Source organism: Bipolaris victoriae, assembly GCF_000527765.1.
Source record: "Bipolaris victoriae FI3 unplaced genomic scaffold scaffold_14, whole genome shotgun sequence".
NCBI lineage: Eukaryota > Fungi > Ascomycota > Dothideomycetes > Pleosporales > Pleosporaceae > Bipolaris > Bipolaris victoriae.
Window position 1 is genome coordinate 177,221 of NW_014575378.1, and position 18,880 is coordinate 196,100.

General features: G+C 52.8%; 7 protein-coding genes across 7 annotated transcripts; 4 read left to right on the top strand and 3 right to left on the bottom strand.

Moving 5' to 3' along the window:
- Nucleotides 1-1,098: 1,098 nt before the first annotated feature.
- Nucleotides 1,099-2,845, bottom strand: COCVIDRAFT_90076 (hypothetical protein; the record flags this gene model as incomplete). The annotated part of the gene is made up of 2 exons (XM_014704585.1): nt 1,099-2,655; nt 2,714-2,845. The coding sequence occupies 2 exons, from the start codon at nt 2,843-2,845 to the stop codon at nt 1,099-1,101; spliced, it is 1,689 nt and encodes a 562-aa protein (XP_014560071.1).
- A 907-nt stretch (nt 2,846-3,752) lies between these two features.
- On the top strand, nt 3,753-5,938 carry COCVIDRAFT_13142 (hypothetical protein; the record flags this gene model as incomplete). Its single annotated transcript, XM_014704503.1, has 3 exons — nt 3,753-4,708; nt 4,763-5,249; nt 5,303-5,938. The coding sequence occupies 3 exons, from the start codon at nt 3,753-3,755 to the stop codon at nt 5,936-5,938; spliced, it is 2,079 nt and encodes a 692-aa protein (XP_014559989.1).
- Nucleotides 5,939-6,983: 1,045 nt separating this feature from the next.
- Nucleotides 6,984-7,699, bottom strand: COCVIDRAFT_23740 (hypothetical protein; the record flags this gene model as incomplete). Its single annotated transcript, XM_014704529.1, has 2 exons — nt 6,984-7,212; nt 7,275-7,699. The coding sequence occupies 2 exons, from the start codon at nt 7,697-7,699 to the stop codon at nt 6,984-6,986; spliced, it is 654 nt and encodes a 217-aa protein (XP_014560015.1).
- A 610-nt stretch (nt 7,700-8,309) lies between these two features.
- On the top strand, nt 8,310-12,134 carry COCVIDRAFT_13144 (hypothetical protein; the record flags this gene model as incomplete). Its single annotated transcript, XM_014704504.1, has 3 exons — nt 8,310-9,100; nt 9,148-9,518; nt 9,568-12,134. 3 exons carry the CDS (start codon nt 8,310-8,312, stop codon nt 12,132-12,134), a joined length of 3,729 nt encoding a protein of 1,242 aa, XP_014559990.1.
- Nucleotides 12,135-12,983: 849 nt separating this feature from the next.
- On the bottom strand, nt 12,984-14,339 carry COCVIDRAFT_90262 (hypothetical protein; the record flags this gene model as incomplete). The annotated part of the gene is made up of 2 exons (XM_014704586.1): nt 12,984-14,133; nt 14,188-14,339. The coding sequence occupies 2 exons, from the start codon at nt 14,337-14,339 to the stop codon at nt 12,984-12,986; spliced, it is 1,302 nt and encodes a 433-aa protein (XP_014560072.1).
- A 1,116-nt stretch (nt 14,340-15,455) lies between these two features.
- COCVIDRAFT_90237 (hypothetical protein) lies at nt 15,456-16,213 on the top strand (the record flags this gene model as incomplete). The annotated part of the gene is made up of 4 exons (XM_014704587.1): nt 15,456-15,510; nt 15,599-15,744; nt 15,817-15,954; nt 16,007-16,213. The coding sequence occupies 4 exons, from the start codon at nt 15,456-15,458 to the stop codon at nt 16,211-16,213; spliced, it is 546 nt and encodes a 181-aa protein (XP_014560073.1).
- Nucleotides 16,214-16,468: 255 nt separating this feature from the next.
- COCVIDRAFT_23744 (hypothetical protein) lies at nt 16,469-18,550 on the top strand (the record flags this gene model as incomplete). Its single annotated transcript, XM_014704530.1, has 1 exon — nt 16,469-18,550. One exon carries the CDS (start codon nt 16,469-16,471, stop codon nt 18,548-18,550), a length of 2,082 nt encoding a protein of 693 aa, XP_014560016.1.
- Nucleotides 18,551-18,880: the final 330 nt, after the last annotated feature.

Here is an 18,880-nt window from a genome sequence, read left to right on the forward strand (position 1 = left end):
AATATATGACTTGGGCAACCGACTGCAGGATCTTTACCCTCAATGGACCCTGTCAGACCTACAGCTCCAAGTGTGCCTAGTTCGGCTTACCCGAAAACCCGTTGCGGTCGAAACGCCTGTGTCCTCGGATCGGGCCTTGTCGCCAGCCAAACTTCCGAATAAACCCATCTACTCGCTACGACGGCTAGTCGTATGAAGGGTTCCAGGGATGAATCTCGACTGTTGCACACTCTCACACGCTTGTTTCGGCATTGATCCTACGCCTTGTTTGCCGCTCTTGTGGTGATTGATGTGCAATTAAAGTTTTGCTTCGTCGATCCCCCAGACGTTCAAGCTCGTAGCCCAAATGCGTTCCACACTATCAGAAACAGCCAGTCTCGCACCGTGGCAGCAACGACAGCCCGTCAACTCGGCCACCAAACCTTCGGCTCGCACCGTCAGGCCAACAGACCGGGGTCATGCAACGTCATCCTATTCAACTATCGCTGGTGTCTTGTTACCCACCAATAAGCATGCAAACCTAAATCTTACTTTTTTGTAGCATGGCCATGCGCTAGGCACTCATCATCCTTACCACGGAGATCACACTTGACAGTTAGCAAAACTAATTCTCATCAATTACACACGATATTACCAGCATGGCTATACGCCATCTGTTACACTCTATGCATCCCATGGGCAGGCCGGCGTCTCCGATCATATGATGACAGGGTCACGTTTCATTTTAGGTGTCAACTCACCGGCTCCATGTTCTCCTTCTTTTCCTGCAATCGGCAATTGCAGCATAATCACGTCACCGGCAGAGCATGGTGGACATGAACTTGTAGAAATGGAAGGTCAATCTCCACTGTTCATACATGTTGGTGCAAAAAAAAACACAGTTCAGCACCCATAGTTGTACTACAGACCTGCATAGTCCACTTGAACAGACATGATGTGGCTTGTACAAGTCTATGCATATATGTAAGCACATTGTGCGTAGCAAGAATGCTTTCTAAGACTACAAGCTGCGCAGCAATCGGTTTGCGCAAAGAAGATTATGAAAAAAAAAAGCAAAAAAGGGGACGATGCTGAAGATGCTTTAGGAGGAAACCCGTCTTACTTCTTCCCACCGGATTTCTTCCACCCCGCACTTCTACTTTTACGTCCGTTGGGACCCTTTTTCTTGCCTCCGCCGCTACCCTTGAACTTGAGGCCACTCTTGCCCTGTCTCTCACTCGCTCTGTGACCCTCAAATACAAAACCCTCCTTTGTCTGCGCCTTTGCGACTTTGCCCAACATGGAGCGCGCGCGACCCTGCAGCGATTTCTGCTCTTCGCTCAACTTGGGTGTATAGCCCGCTTTGCCGTTGGCTTTGGGCGATTTTTGCGACGAGGGCGGAGGTCCACGCGGCTTGTCCTTCTTCTTCTCAGCCTTGCAACGCGTGATGCGGAGCTTACGGGGAAGCATTGGGGGGAAGTTCTTCTCGTTGAGTTGCAGGGCGGCCTCGACGCCATTCTCGTCTGTGAACTGCACATAGGCGAAGCCCTTGCCTACTCTGGTCTTTGCATCGCGAACTACGCGCACGCTTTCAATGGTGCCGCATTTGGAGAGATGGACCCATAGACCCTCTTCGACATCAGATGAAGGCTTATTCTTCTTGGGCTTCTCGCCTTCGGCCACAGGCATCTGTGATTCGTCGTCTACAAAAGGAAGATTACCCACGAAAACGCAGCGGCGATGGTCGACCTTTACTGGGTGAGCGACCGAATCGACGTGCAAATGGCGATTGAGTAGGACGGAGCCATTGAGTCGCTTGACGGCTTCTCTTGCGGCCACCTTTGTCGTATAGACTGCGTAAGCATTTGTGCTTTTTGTTGTTGCGTCCATAATGTCCTTCTTTGCGAAAGCAGCGCGCTTAGGGAGCGAACTGCCAAAAGCTGTAGAGCGGAAACGTATTGATTCAATCTTGTGTGGGGGGTTATTGTCTGCAAGATCAGCAATGAAGGACTCGAGATGCTTCTTTAAGGTCTTTTCTGCCGACTTGGAGTTGATGCACTCGGTGGACACGTTGGAAAGGAAGACAGTGCGGGCCGCCTTTTCCACTTCTGCTGCGCTGCCGTCGGTTGCCTCCATGAGTGACTCGTGCTTGGGAATGGTAAAGGTCTTTTCGGCCTCACCAGAGTCCCCTTTGGTGTCACCATCTTCAATATCGTTATCTTCGGCGTCGTCAGAGGACTTGTCGTCCTTGTCTGCATCCTCATCCTCATCATCGTTAACAACTTCTTTGGTCTTGCGCTTTTTCTGCCTCTGTTGCTCTTCCTTCTCTTCTTCCTGTGCCAGCTTCCGCATGTACGCATCTTCAATCTCCTCCTTGTTTCCCCGTTTTCGCTTCTTCTGCTTATCCTGTGTCCCGTCCAACCCCGACTCGCGCACTTTTGCTAGAATGATCTCACTCTCAGGCTCTTCGTTGCCACTGGCATCCGACATGTCCTCATCCTCATCCTCGTCTTTATCCTCTTCGTCCTCATCATCCGAGGGTAAACTGCCAGATGCCGAACTTAGTTCAGCATCGTTGGCATCGCCCTCATCTTCCTCTTCGCTCGACTCTTCGGTCGTTTGCTTCTGTATGCGCGCCTGGTACCGAGACTTTGGAGGTGGCTGAACTGGTCCCGCCTGAAGATTTCAATCAGCAATCACGCACTTGGGTAGACATTTGTAATAGTAAACGTACACTGCTTGCAAACAACGAGGCTAGGGCGGGATCAAACGCGGCCTTGTCGACTTTGATGAAGGAATTGGCAGACTTTGCGCTTTTATTAGGCGACTCGGGCTTTGCAGCGCGCTTCTCCTTTGATTTTCCCATGGCGGCGATTGCGACGTTGCTGTGCAGCAAGCTCGTCAAAAAGTTTTGGTGGAGACGCTTCACCTCGAGCGCACGCTAGCCTCAAACGGGCGAACAAGCGGCAGAACCTTACCGCCCGCCCTAAGAGAGTGCGGTCATTCGCAAGACACTCAGGGCCTCTCCCGGCCATCGACCCGCCTCAAAGCGCAGTTTACACCCTCTCGACAGAGCTGCCCTGCTGCATTCACCGCCGATACACTCATGCCAGTCGCTGTCTCGCGTTTGCACACACGTCCTCACCCACACTACCGCGCCCTTGTCCGGTCCGACGCCAAAAACATCTCGGCACGTACCCTCGCCCTCGGCGCCCACGTCCTCCACAGCGGCAGCAGTGTTTTTGGCTGCTCCCCACGCCCACCGCCCGCTGCCCCCCATAGCGCCGTTCCTGCATCGCGGGCACCAACTGCGTCCTACCCAACATCCTCGCACTGTACTGGGCACGAGTTGACAAGGCATCTGGCGCAGGCGCACTATGAGCGCGACCCATCACACCAGGCGGAGCACATCAAGAACAGCTCCCGATCTTAGCAAGTCAGTCGCGCAGCCACAGAGTACGTCATACAACCTTTTATTTTGAACCCGATAACCCACCGGGTCCATCTCGCCGGCTCTGCGCAGTCTGTCGTGTCCTTGGGTCGCTCGAGAGATTGTCGATCTTTGCGTCAACCGAGGCGACGACACAGTCGCGAACTTCCCTCTCCCACCACGCCTCATATCACCACCGCACGAAACGCACTCGGTCTAACTCACCCCCCCCCCCGCAGACGCCCTGTCACCGCTCCTAACGGGATCATCTAACCCCTCCTCTACTGCCTCCCCCTCACACGAGTCAACAGCCACCGGAGAACCTACCGCCATCGCGGCCGCGATGCTGTCAACGATGAAAGCTTCAAGCGCAGCCATTGCAGAGGCAATGCCTGTAGAGCAAGCTTCGAACGGCTTCGATGACGCCGCAGATAACGGCTCCAGCAGCTTGAGTGAGCTTGGAGACGCCTCAGACGACCAATCTGAACCCACCCCGAGGCAGACGCCAGCAGCAGAAATGGACGAAGACGATTCGGAGGCCGAGACAGAGCGCCTAGACACTACTCCACGAAAACTGACCCGAACAGTCCCTGAGACATCCTTGCTATCCGAGCCGGCTTACACACGAACCCCCAGCAAACTCGCGCACTCTAAAAACATAGAAGACGACGAGTCTACTCCTCCCACACCCTCTGCTGGTGCGGATGAGGCACCCATTGATGCAGCAGCTACAGCAGAGAACCCCCTACACTCTCTGTCGCTTATTGCGACCACAGAGGCTGCTAGCCTGGAACACACGGGCAAGAAACGAAAAAGAACAAGCGCCGAAAGGAGCCCTGTTGGCGAGCAAGACGAGGAAGAACCATTGCGAAAGAGGAGTGAGCCTGCAAGAAGCTCGGCGCTTGATGGCCTAGCGGACGCCGCAGCCAATAGACAAGGCCGTGTGGACGCGGATGAGGAGCTCGACAACGCTGAAGAGAGTCTTTCTGTGCTTGCGCGTGAGGAAATGGAACTTGAAGAACGTCGAGCTAACATCGCTGCACAAACCGTCAACCAAATGGCAACCGTAGCAAAGCACACAAAACCGCGGAAAGGTGGCAGAAGAGGCAAACGAAAGACAGAGGACGCTAGTTATGCCTACACTGAACCTTTTGCGGCTGCTGAGCCACAAGACGGCGAGGCTGAATGCGACCCTGAAGAAGAAGACAGCGGAGTCCTAGATGAGGAAGTCACTAAGAAGAAGATTGCCATTGATGAACTCGCAAAGATTGAAAAGAAGTTCAAGCTCTTCAGAGAGAAGTGAGTGATCTTCTGGGCTCTTGGACAGATGAAATTGGTACTGACTGCAATTAGACTTTGTGACGAACAAATAGCACAACTCGAGCGGGAGCTCGAGATGCTCAAGCAACCCAACTGTGTGCACCCTGAGTACGTCGCAATGATCAAATGCATAGACGACCGGCGCGCAGATAAGATCGCCTACGAGACAAGGCTGTTAGAATACAAGCAGAAGAACCTCGAGATAATAACAGCAGCAGAACGGCACCAGATGCACAGTCAGTACTTTCAGACTGTGCGGCATATACGAGAAGAAATACTCGAAGAGTGCAACCAGCGAGTGTTTGAATTGCAGCGCGGCAGACGACAGCTCGGCTGTGACGAGACTGAATACATGGTGCGACTGCCCGAGAAGCGGTCAGACCAAATAAGACACCAGACAGCGTACAATCTCGAGGTCTCAGTACTGTCAGGCGTTGCCAAGTACGTTGGCTTCCCAGCCGCTCCAGATATTAGTGCAGCAAAACCGTCAGAAATCGATGAAGATCTTCGAGCAATGAAGGTGAGTGGCTGAATGCAACTGGTGGAGAACTTGCAGCTGATTCGACGCTGCAGATTGCGACTCGTGCTCCGGCTCCGCCCCCATCATTTCGTACCTACAACAGAACTACAACAGCAGACGAAGCAGCCGCGGAAGAACAATTCTTGGAAAGTACACCATGGGCCAACCCACGGCATCCCTCACATCAACAAGAGAGCCGCTACCCTCTTGGACCGTCTCGCGTACCCAACTATCAGACTCCAGCTGGCCAACGTCGCATGGTTGATCTGAGTGCTCCAAACGGCTCTGCTTCCACAATCGAAGCAAATTCCAATCCTCCTTCGTCCAACGCCCACCACACCAATGGTCTCCTAGGCGATGCTGAATCACCGGTTCTGCATATGAAGCGCGCACCCTCCGGCCACTCAGCATACGGTGACGTGCCTGGCTCTGATCCCCGTGGCAACATGGGCGTCTTGAGCCGAGAGACATATAGTATGATGTCAAGCCCCGTGGCACAGCACATAGATCTACCCCACGAGCACACTGGTCAACGCTGGGGTGGTAATGGCATCCGGCCAATGAACTCAGCGCCCGGTGCTGCCCCCGGTCAGGCCGGTCCAGCTCGACCAGACGCAGCACGAGCGCCAATGACCCAGCGTAATGGCCTTGGTACAATCAGCGTTGGCAGTGGTCTATTTGGGCGGTGAAGAAAATACGAAGTGTATTTCACCAATTGTTCTGAATCATCTGTGTTAGTAACATCTTCTTCAGTCTTTGTACCAAAGTCTCATTGGGCGGCGTCATCTCCTTCACCATGCACTTGCGTATATGTGTATGTTTTTTTTCTCTTTCTCTCCTTCTTCTTTCTCTGTTCAAGCATCAACTAGCGAGGCTGGCCAAAAGGGGCAAAAATGTCAAGGCACGAATTGATGGAGGTGGAGACGTCGTTGCATGCCGTGTCTTGTTGTTATTCTCGTCATTCGGTGGTGTGTTTCTCTTCTCTTGTTTTCTTGCAGGAATGTCTGTTTCTGTCCGACCGGTCGGTGTCTTCCCTTGTAGCACTCCAATGGAGCGAGATTCTTTTTTTTCTTTGGGTTCTTCATCACAGTTTTCATGTTTCCTTTCCCATTCCTTGTTTATTAATGTCTTGAATGCCATTGAGAGAAAGTACACAAGGCTATGTATATTCCACACTTTTTTTTGGTTTTTAGAGTTTACGTTCACGACATTGGGAGGGACGAGGGGGAAAGTCGTGTTTGTTTGCAAGGTTGATTGCACGATCGAGTGATACCTTTTGGTGTTTGGCTAGCTGCTATTATGAATCAAAATACTGCTAGAGTTATTTGCGCATGTGCGGGTTACTGCCTGTTTTGTTGATGTCAATTAAATATAAGTCTATCGTGTAAGAATTCTCAATAGCCATCGCCAAGGTGATGGAGGTTAACTGTGTTGATTGTTTTTTTTTTTGAAATTTAGGCGCACCGCCCTTTTCTATGTGATGAATAATACATCCTACATTGTATCCCGAGTAAGATCGAGCCACTAAGTGTTCACTCCATCTACAACTTGTTATGACACATGACCCTTGCTTTTATTTGAAACGAACCGTTTTATGTAACTACCTTTCTAAAAATACAACCGAACAGTAAACTACACAATAAACAAGAAAAAACTAACATATCCAAACCGTACTAACCCACTTCCCAACAGTGGAAAATCTCTGGATTCAAACAAAAGCACTCTCCTCTAGCCCTACAAGCCCAATGGGTTACTAGCCGTACCAGTCCTAGCCGAGCCTCCAGAAAGACCAGGGACACCAGGCCTACTCGCCATGGACGCCATACCCCCCGCGGCACTTGTGCTCAAGCCAAGAGGATTCTTGTGTGTAGTTGAGCGACTGCCCGTGGCACCGGTCATATCCTTTAGCGAGTTACCGTACTCGCGGACCATATCGCCCCAGGTACGAGATGTATTTGTGATGCTACAATGTAATTAGCCCAGAGTACTTGGTATCGTAAAACTATAGTAAGATTTTTTTTTTACCTTGCACCTGCTCCCCTGCCTGCTCCGGCGACGCCACTGCCTGCAGCTGTTACAACGGCGCCGGCTGCATTGCTGATACCGGTGGTGGCTGCGCCGACTGCACTGCCGATTCCGGATTGTGCGGCGGTGAGGCCTTTGCTGAGCCAGCCTTGCTGCTGGGGCTGTGGGATCGGTTTCTTTGTTGCGGCTGGGAGAGGCTTCTTTTGTCCGACTGCTGTTGTGGTCTTTTTGAGTGCTGTGGTGGGTACTGGCTTCTTTTGGGTTGTGGTTACTGGCTTCTTCTGTAGGGCTGTGTTGATGGGCTTCTTGGGTGGCTGAACAGCCGGGGCCTTGACGGGCGCCTTCTTTGTCGAGTTCTTCACAGGTGTCTTCTTCGCCGTGGACGTAACGGGCGTCTTCTTTGTTCCAATGGGTTGAGAGACCATATTGGGATCGGTTGGTAGTTTCTTTGTAGTCGTCTTGATGCGATGAAGTCTCTTGGAATCAGTCGGGTGCTAGATGGAATAGTCGATAGAATAGGAGGTAGTTGGAGAGCATGTCGTGCCTATCCATAAGACCATGGAAAGTTGGCAGATCAGCTCTAGATGGCGGCGCACATGTGGCGCAGATGATGTCAGGGCCGGGGAGGTGGGGGTGCGCTTGTCCCGAATGGATTTAAGGTTGCTTTAGCGTGATCAGCAGTAGTCGAGACCCTGGATCCTTGTTTCGAATGTTCAACACTCGGGGTCGCACACCTGACAGATGGCGTCGCCATCGCATCCTTCTGCACAAAAGCACTTGTTCGTTTCGCAACTTTCGCGTGTCTATATTCGTTCCCTCTACTTCCTCTTGTTGTAATCGTATCTCGTTATTAAGCCCACCTACCCCCGCAGTGCGGAGGTGTGAATCCTAAACGAACACTCACCCTCACCGCACGCGGCCTGCCTGCCATGAACGGCATTCACTTCTGGTAGTGACCTTCAAGCATCATAACAAACTCGTGAGTGTGATTTCTCTTATGCTGTCACCAACGCGCCAGTCTCAACCCACGCAACCATGCTGGACCGCGAAGCCGTCGTCAAGCTCAAGCGGTCCGTCAGTGATGGGGACCACCTCATTCCGGTGGGCGAGGTCATCCCGCCCCGGTCGCTGGGAAAGCAGACACCAACCCCAAAGACTCGATCAGATCGCCCCTTCTCATGGCAAAAGCTAACCGACTCAATCAAAGGCCGAAGGGACTCATCCTTCCGCTCCTCACGCTCCTCGCGCTCTTCTCGCACATCTTCGATTGACAGACGCGAGATATCGGGCCCCATATTGGATGTCAGAAGTCCGTTGTGTCCGCCCACCCCGAAACCATACACCTCGATACCAAATAGACCTGCCGCGCAGTCGAATCCGGGTACTTCCAGACCCTCTTACTTCACTCCCTCATCAAAGCACTCGCATTCTGCCTCAGACCCCACTAGTTATAATTCCCCTTGTAGACGTGTGCCGTCGACCGGCTATCCGCCTCCACCGCTGCCCATTACCACCAGCTTTGAGAGTACAACGAGCACATTGGTAGAAAGTCCATTGGAGCGCATAGCGGAATCGCCTTTCGAGCCTTACGAAAGCTGCGCAACTGGAATCGTGGAACAAGACCGATCATACATATATTCAGAAGGAATGGAACCTGTAAGACTGCAACCGCCCAACATGGGTGGCACCAAGGGACGCGCCATGCAACAAGCCAGGGACATGGAGGCACTGGTTGCCGAGAGGGCTAAACGGAGTGGCGAAGAGCCTCCGCCATATGACTTCTACGAGCTCATCGGCAAGGGTGCATATGGTCGTGTGTACAAAGGGTGGGTATCTCAATGCATCACCAGGAACGTGCGCTAACATTGCCAAGAAAGAGCCGCAACACTGGTGCCCTGGTTGCTATCAAGATTATCGAAATTGACAAGGTCGACTACGAGGAGATGACACACAAGAATCTTCAAGACACTCTGAAAGAGATTGACATTCTGCAGCAGCTGAGAGATAGTAAAGCAAGACCCTACGTCAACATCATTGAGGAAGCAAGGCCTGTTCACAACGAGTTGTGGATCATAAGCGAATACGCCAGTGGTGGTAGTGTGAATACCTTGATGAAGCCCACTGCCATGAGCAAGGATCCAGGCCCTGGACTGGCTGAGAAATTCATCATACCCATCGCCCGCGAACTAGCACAAGGCCTCAAGTATATACACGAAGCGGGTGTGCTGCATCGAGATCTAAAGTGTGAGTATAACATCTTGGCTGTCTACGGCATGCGCTGACCAAATCGTAGCTAACAATGTTCTCATTCTCGAGGATGGCCGAGTGCAACTATGTGATTTCGGTGTCTCCAACACGTTAGAGCCCGAAAGATCAAAGCGGTCGACCATTGTCGGCACACCTTTCTGGATGGCCCCTGAACTTCAAAGAGAGTGGGTCAAGGATGCCGACCCACACAGTTTGCTCCAACCAAGGGAGATTTCTTACGGTAGCGAAGTTGACATCTGGGCATATGGCTGTACTGTGTACGAGATGGCTTGCGGCTTCCCACCACATCATAAGATCGGACACTTTGATCTGCCAACGGCTGGAGTCCCTCAGCTTGAAGGAGACCGTTTCTCTCAAGAGCTGAAGGATTTCCTTGCTTTCGTCTTCAAGCCCGAGCCGCGAGATCGTCCTACACCAGACCAAATTCTGGAGCACCCTTACCTTGCTGATACCACCAAGATGTATCCGACTGTGTCACTTATCAAGTTGGTTGAAGAGTATTACATCTGGGAGCAACAGGGTGGAGCTCGCCAGTCGTTATTCAATCCATATGGCGCGCAGGCACCTGATCCCTTGGCCCCGGAGGCTGAGGATGATGATGACGATGACTGGTCTTTCAGTACTTCCGAAGCGTTTGAACAAGAGCATGCCACGCATTTCACAGACCCATTTGCCACCGGATCCGGACAGCCCCTGGGCCGTTTTGAACAATTGCAGGCGAGGTTCAAGGAGGAGTCTATTGTGAGGGGCCAGAGACGCTTGAATAAGATTTTCGACCCAAACACGACACCATACCGGTACAGTGCAGTTGATGCACCAGACCCTCCTAACGGCAGGCCACCTTCAGATCTGATTTTGCGCGATTTTAATCCCGGGGCACCCAACCGTGAGACTGTTATTGACTTGGATTATTCACTTCCATCAACAGATGAGGTGCCGAGTATTGATCTGGGAGAAGTGCCAACCATTCGAGCAATTCGTATGAAGAGCCTTCTGCGGGAGTTGGAAGAAGAAGAACTTCGAGATGCTTTCAACGAAGAAGACGAACTGACTAAACGAGCAACAAAGGACTGGACATTCCCAAGCATGAATGAGGATCCGAATCGAAAGACAATGGAATGGTCCTTTCCCTCTGAACAGCCGAATCGGAAGACAATGGAGTGGTCATTTCCCGCCGAGCAACCCAACCGTAAGACGATGGAATGGTCGTTTCCAGCTCAGCCCCAAAAGCCAAATCGACGTACAGTGGAATGGACATTCGATGCAGCAATGGCTGAAGCCAATAATGAGGCTCCTAGGAACCGTGCGTCAAACCGCATATCCCGTCGACGGGAGACAAAGGAATGGACATTTCCTAAGATGGACGACAATCGTAAAACTCAGGACTGGACATTCCCTAAGATGGACGATAAACGAAAAACTGAAGAATGGACATTTGATCTGGGCAGTCCACAAGAGCCACAGTACGGCAGATCCAACAAAGCGGATCCTTCATCACCGACTTTCAACTCCAACTTCCGTCCTAGCCTGCGACACGTACAAACCACTGCGCTTGCACCTATAGACGACTATCCTGAAATGATCAGCTCTGCGCCTGGATCACCACTTCGTTCATCCATGATCGATCTGGACATGGCTATGGTTCAAGACTACCGTCCGTCTACGTCGGGTTCTGAGACAAATACGGCAGGAGCAGAGCGTATCAACGACAACCCCTTCAACCTTGAAGACCAGGTTCAGCTCTCTCAAAACAACCACCGCGCATCGTTCCATACGAAATCGCAATCTGAGCCTAACCACGCAGTGCCAGGCCTGTTGACACCTCAGCAATATGATGAACAAGGCCAGCCAACGAACCAAGACCTGCATCACACAGCTTTGCACCTACGGGGTGTAAGCTCAGCAAGCCAGGTGCATGCGCCGTCTAAGCCAGGAGCCAACAATTTTGGAGGGGGGCAATATCACCGAAGTAACCAACGCTCACAGCAAGTCATCTGGGACGGTTGGTCGCATAATATGGCATATGGCGTGAGCAGCGATGATCAATCTCCCCCTATGAGTGTGACAACAGACACTTCACTGGAAGAAGAAGATGTCGACGAGCTCTGGGATGCTTTTGAGCGACTGAACCTCGCGCCACCGCAGCAGCGAAGCTATGGTAGTGTTGGGCTCCGACCAGCTCGCAGAAACGACTCGACGTCGACATCGTTGACATCGACTACATATGCGCTTGACTCGGACACGGACGACACGTACAACCCTTACAATTCCTCGTCAGAGTTTGACCACGACAATCAGCAACAGCAACAGAGCAATTACCGCAAGAGCACTACGGTCAGCGTAGGACCGAATGGCAAGCCGCTTGTCGACTTCCCGATTCCAAGGGGCCCAGACGTTGAAGCGTTGCTGGGCGTGGATGTGGATGCGCGGGTAATGCAGGACATGCTACTCAAGAGCGCCATGGAACTGAGGGATGGTACAAGGGCGGGTAGGGATCTGCTGCGGGCCATGCGGTTGCAGGACGTAGGAGACCCTGAGGAGGAGGAGGATGAAGAGACGAGGAACAACACAGTGAGGCTTCGGGGGATATAATGGCGTGCTTGGTTCTTGAAGCGATGAACTATTGACTATTGACTAATGGGCGTTTGGAGAACCAAGGAGCCGTGTGGAAGACCCGGTGTGTCTCTTAGGTCTCTGGGCTTTTGTTGGTTGCAAAGGGGTTGCTTCTTCTCCTTTTCCCCTTGCTCAGATTCGCACTCTATGATAGCAATGGGCATATATGGAAAACACACGTACAAACACACGAGTAATACATTAACATGTACATGATTTGAATTGGCTCAGAACGCTTGGAAATTGATCATATGCCTTTGAGGCTACTACGGTACACTAGACAGGGGATGTAAGATCCGAATAAAAAACACTAGTCCTCCACTTTGTTCGCTGGCAGCTCCCCTCCTTATATGTGTGGGTGTGGGTGTTTGTATGTGTGTATGTATATATACTACATCGATCCAATGGCTCATGTACAATGACATTACAGCCGCAAGCCTGCTCCCTCTCGTCCCATCCCCATCTGCTTGCCCCCACGCTCCCAAAGCCAAGACGCGGAAAACGAGAAAAACAAACAAACAGAAGCCGCCGAGATGCTGTGTTCCCAATATATCCTTAGAAACCTACTATGCAGTAAACTAAATAAAGAGTCCAGGGAACATGCTCTCGTGTGCTCGGTGACTTGAATAAGAGGAATGAACATGCCTGCATTGGAGGAGCAGAGGGTGAGGGACGTTAGGGTCGAGGAAATTCAAGACTCCTACATGGTGCAAGGGTGAACGATGGCGCACAAAAAGATCCAGAGGGGGGTATGGGCGTATTCGTTAAGAGACGTGAAAAATCGAGGTCCGAAAACAAATCACGTGTTGCAAGACGTGTCAATGACAACTACCGAGTGCCGGCTTCAAGCTGACCTGGGGTAGGCTGCTGGGTGGCTGTGGAAGTATTTACATTGTTGGAAGCGCTCCTGTCACGGTTGAACCAGCGGGAGAACATGGGAGCACGTGGTTGACTGGGCGTCGTTCGTGAGAACCAGCTGGAACCCTGTCTTGGTTGAGCAGTCCCCTGCTGCGATTCCGCTGAAACCGGGTGGCTACGCCGGCTCGACAGTCCAAGTCGTCCTAATCGCTGGGGACTAGGTTGTTGGTTGGGATCGGCATTGATAATCAGTATTTGAGTACGGGAGAAAGGGTTGGCTGATGTCCAAACGGCCTGTTGTGGTGATCTGGGACCAGCAGCTGAACGACGGCCAGTAGCCGGATCAGCTTCACCTTCCGGGCGAGGTTTAGGCACGTAGTAGTCAGCCTTGCAGAGCGGGCAGCATGCGCGACGACTTGTCAGCCATGGGTCAACACAGCTAGCGTGGAAGGCGTGGCCGCAAGCTAGCCCTCTCACATCTTCGTCGTCCTCTAGGAGATCTATACAGATGGCGCAAGTGTCGCCAGGGTCAGAGAGCAACTCTGGTGCAGTCGCAGTGCGGATTGGGTCATCGTCATCGTCATCCGAGTCATCGTCATGCTCGTGCACAGTCGCTTGCGGTGCAGCACCATGCTCTGGGCTCTCCTTTGGTTTTACTGGGACTGGACTGTCCTTTTCAATCTGCTTCTCAGAGTCATGCATCTTCTCGCCTTTTGTGCTTTCGACGCTTGATCTTGGAGACGCCGTTTGCTGCGAAGTCGAGTTTTGCGCAGCATGGTCGTTGCGGGCCATGGAAAGCGCCGTCTCTGTTCGAGGCCCTGGTCCCTCGTCTTGGGAAGTGGCGGCAACTTCGACATCCTTGATGCTCGCGGCCCTGCTCTGGGGTGCTGTTGAAATACCACCGTTGGATGGCAGCCCCTCAGTTTCACGGCTCGATTTCCATTGCTTGTACTTGGTCAGTGGGAAGCGCTCATTAACTTCGTCCATGGTCATTAGTTTCTTTTCCCTCCTCCTTCGGTGGGGGCGAGGCATATTAGCCATATCAATCTCTGTACTGGCGGCAGTTTGGGCTGCGCGTCGACGGTTGTAGCGGAAACAGTACTTGACGCCTACAATGATCCTAGTGGACATGTCAGATAAGTGGAGGCGAATGCTGTCAGTGGGCGGGGCCTACCATAGGTTTGTAAAGACGACACCGAAACCGAGGGCGACAAAGAAAAGCAGCGGCGAACTGGTGGGACCACCTCCGCCGTTGTTTCCGTTGTCATCATTGTTGGGCGGCCTGGTCGAGCTGGGCTGGCTGGGGAAGACGGTAGTGGTTGACATTGTGAGATGCGAAGAGATTTAGTGTCTCATGAGTGGGCGTGGATATGGCCGTGCAGACAGCGAGTTGAGGTGGTCAGCCAGATTGGGAAGGCACTTCAGTGGATGCGAGCGTTGGGACAGGACAGAGTCGCGTTTTTCTCCAGGCGATGCAGTGGGGCGGGAAATGCGATGTTGCGGGGAGAGAAAGGTGGAGAGAGTGGGCGGTGGTGACGACGGCAGCAGCAAGGGCGAGAAGTGGCGACAGAGTTGGCTACAGCGAGGCGGCGCAACTGAAGCTGTGACAGTGACTGCGGGATGCCACGATGGCTAGCGGTGAATGGGGAGCAGAGGTGAGTCGGCCATGCGATGCAGAGGGCGCGGGAGGTAGGTGGTGTTTGGCGAGGCGTAGAGGCTGGGGCTGAAGAGAATGGAACGGACAGTGAATGGGATCGTCGGGTCGGGCGTGGCACTTGGGACGGGCGAGGCTTATGGCAGGCGGATAAAGGCCGCAAAAGACGTCGCTAATGCAGAGGGCAGGTGCCAAGGCAGCCGGGCACAACCACTCCCGGCACTGTACTCGTAACCCTCACGCCTGCCCGAATCGTCTGCCCAAAGACAAAGGGCGTTTGTGTCTTGTCCTCCTCCATGCAAAACACTCCCTTGGATCCAACAACAGCCAGCGCGCCGGCAATCCACGTCTGTCATGCCGTGCGTATTGCCGTTGTTCGTCAATGCACATGCGCCATATCGCGGTATCGCACTCCAGGCACTGCGCCCCCAAACCCTGCGTTAATGTCGCATGCAGGTGCCATTTCCCATCCAGCACATGGCTGACACCGACATGCACCCCAGGCACATCCTCTCCTTAATAACACGGACATGCCATGTAGGCGCACGCTCATCTGTCAACCGGCGCCTTTGCACGCCCGTCTGGTGACTGCGTATCCACGCCGACATCCCTGCCGGAGCTGCTGTCGCGGGTGGAGTCTTCCCCAGCGCTAGAGGCGGCGACAATCGCATCCACCAGGCCCTGCACGAGCTTATCCAGCGCTAGCTGCGTCGGTACTGCACTGCACCATACCTACATTTGCACACCCAACTCTCTTCTCTGCTCCCGCCAATTGCACCGCCACAACCATGGCAGACACTACCGAGCCCAATCCAGTCGTCTTCTTCGACATTACCCTAGGAGGTATGCCTCCACCAGTTTGCCCGCGTCGCCCTTGTCCAGCTGCATGCACCCCTACACCCGCAGCAAAATGACTGACATAAGCATCCAGGCGAGAAGCTGGGCAGAATCAAGATGGAGCTGTTCAAGAATATCGTTCCTAAGACTGCCGAGAATTTTCGACAGTTCTGCACGGGCGAAACCAAGAACAATCGCGGACAGCCCCAGGGCTACAAGGGCTGCAAGTTTCATCGTGTCGTATGTTTCGCTTTGCGCGCTTGCATACCCGTTTGCATCCGTGCTTGCTTGCCGCATTACTAACAGCATTAGATCAAAGGCTTCATGATCCAAGGCGGAGACTTCATCAATGGCAACGGTACAGGCTCAAGGACCATTTACGGCACAGAGAAATTTGCCGATGAGAACTTCACTCTGCAGCACGACAAGCCCGGTCTGCTGTCAATGGCAGTAAGTTGTGTGTGTGCACCATTTCAAACTACGTAGCTCTAACAATGCACAGAACAGCGGGCCCAATACCAATGGCTGCCAGTTCTTCATCATCACCGCTAAGAACGGTACTCCTCATCTGAATGGAAAGCACGTAGTATTCGGCAATGTGGTAGAGGGCATGGATGTAGTGACCAAGATTGAGAATACGCGGACCCTCGCAAACCCAGAGGGGAAGCCTGTGCAGGACATTGTCATTGCTCAGTGCGGTGAAATGTAATTGTCTGCATTGATGAGACGACACGATCATTATGTATTAGTGGCTCAGTGAACCATAGTAGATGCGCCCAGTCTGTGCTTATATAATCAACCGACCCGCTGAAATTCTCTCGGGCCTAGCCGCAGTCGCGTGCAATCACCACCACCCCCGCCCCTCGCTGTACTTTTTTTGCCAACACACGCCAAGTATACACGCGCTGGATACACGGTCTTCTGCTCCAATGTGAAAGCTTGTGCCAGTCGCTTTGTAGTCGCCATGGTCTCACTTGCCTCGAATCCCCACTCGCCGCTCGTCGTCACCCCAGGCACGGGTGGCAGCAGCCTCAAACGCAAACAATCCGACCACTCGTCCGACGCCGAGACCACGGCCTCAGGCCAGTTAAAAAAGCGCAGAGTCACCTTCCACCCCGAAGTCGATGTGCATGTACTGCGCGAGTACAATGAGAAGAGCGCAGAGCTGGTGGGGGAGGAGGTGCGTCGGGCCATGGAGAAGCATGCCACAGGCGAGAAGGCAGCATACGACGGACTCCGAGCCCTCTTCAGGGAAGCACCCACCTCAGCCAACGCGCCATCCTCGCAACTCCTCCAAAAGTACCTCGTTGCTCTCACTGGCCACACGCCGCAGCTTGACCACAACTGTAAAGGTCTAGTCCATGCCGTCATCGACTGCAGTTGGGTCGCCCGCAATGAAGACTTTGTGCGCTCCTATCGCAATTTCCTGCGCTCCCTGCTCTCAGTACAGTCTGGCTACGTGTCAACTGTGCTGCAGATGCTTGTCGACATGTTCCTCGACCTGCCGTCAGTAAACGCTAGGCAGCACGACGACCCCCCAATCCAGCGAGTTCGCCTGCTGGCACGCGTCCACGAGACTCTAATCTTGATACTTCGATACACCCCCATGGTCAGCTCCTACTTGGCCCCCATTATCGCCAGCACATTTCCCTTTTCCAATGAGAGTGCCAAGAAGCACGCTGAGTACATCCGGAACATATACCAAGTCGCCGAATACGCCCCAGAGATCCGAGGCGAGGTCCTCACGCTAGTGACAGACAAGCTATGCAAAATCGACGCGCAGATGCAGATGGACATGGAAGACATAGACGACGATCTGGAGGAGCGGCTTGTGGGCGACGCTATCCACAACGAAGAAGATGACGACAATATGAGTGACGATGGCTCTGTCTCGAGTCACGAAAGTCTCGAGCCAGAAGAGCAGCGACTCAAGGACATCAAGGACACCATGCTCAAGCTTGATACCGTCATGGACGTTCAGTTTGCCTACTACGACTCCATCTTCGAGAAGGGCGACCTTTTGGAGATGGACCGCACCTACCAGTCTCTCATTGCACAGTTCCAATCCATCATCATTCCAACTTACCGATCGCGGCACACCCAATTCATCCTCTTCCACTTTAGCCAATTGTCGACGGATTTCATGGAGCGCTTCGTCGATACCTGTTCACATCTGGCCATTGACTCAAACCGGCCTCCACTACTCCGAGCATCAGCATGCGCCTATCTTGCCTCGTACATTGCCCGCGGCGCCCATGTTCCCGGGTTTGTTGTGCGCAACGTCTTTGACCTTTTGTGCTCGCAACTCGAGCGTTTGCGTATGCTGCACGAGCCAAAATGTACAGGACCTGACTTACGGCGATACGGCACATACTATGCCATTGCGCAAGCACTGCTTTACGCCTTTTGCTTCCGATGGCGCGACCTCATTGTCACGCCCGACGGCTCACTACCCACCGACGCCGACATCATGTATCACGAGGGCGATTTCGAATGGCATCGGTCGACGCTCGAAATTGTTCGCCGCAACATCTTCTGCAAGCTCAATCCGCTCAGGATATGCGCACCAGACATTGTCAAGCAGTTTGGCCGCATTGCCAAGCACCTCCGCTTTACCTATGTCGATACACTGGTGGAGACGAACAAGCGTGTACGGCTTGCCCGTAGTCTTGCCAGCAGCTATCTCACTGGCATAGGTGGTCGAGAGACGGCTCTGACTGGCAAGAAGGGAGAGGAGGCGTTTTTGATGGATGCGTACTTTCCATTTGATCCATATGTTCTGCCACGCAGTAAACGATGGGTTGAGCATGATTACGTGCAATGGCGACCGGTTCCTGGTATGCCTGTGGAAAAGGACGAGGATGACGAAGATGAAGATGAGGAGGATGACGACGACGACGATGACGAGGAAGATGAAGAAGGTGATGACGAAGATGATAGCACTTCTGATCAAGACGAAGAAGAGGAAGACGACGACAGCGATGACGAAGTAGGTGGAGCGCACGCTGATGACCTTGATGACGGCAGTACAGAGGCAAGCGTTTGAATTGCATATTGCATTGTGATTTTTGGGATGCGTTACCTCAAGGCAATTGTTTTTTTTTTGGCGTTTACGGAAATGGGGGACAAGCATTTGGGCGTGGCATTGCTCGGCGCTGGTCCTAAAAACCTGGTGTATGTGGGTGGCTGTCTTCCTTCTTTTCTGGCCACGATTTACATCAGACTTCTTTTTCATGTGCTGGATGGATTGAGTATTTTCTTCCTTTTTACTTGTAGATAATTGAGGTGGATTTTATGAAGGAAACACTAGGATGAGTTCAAGCTGCACCGTCAGCTTCCATCCGTTGTCATGGTCATGTATTTTGAGCGTCAAATC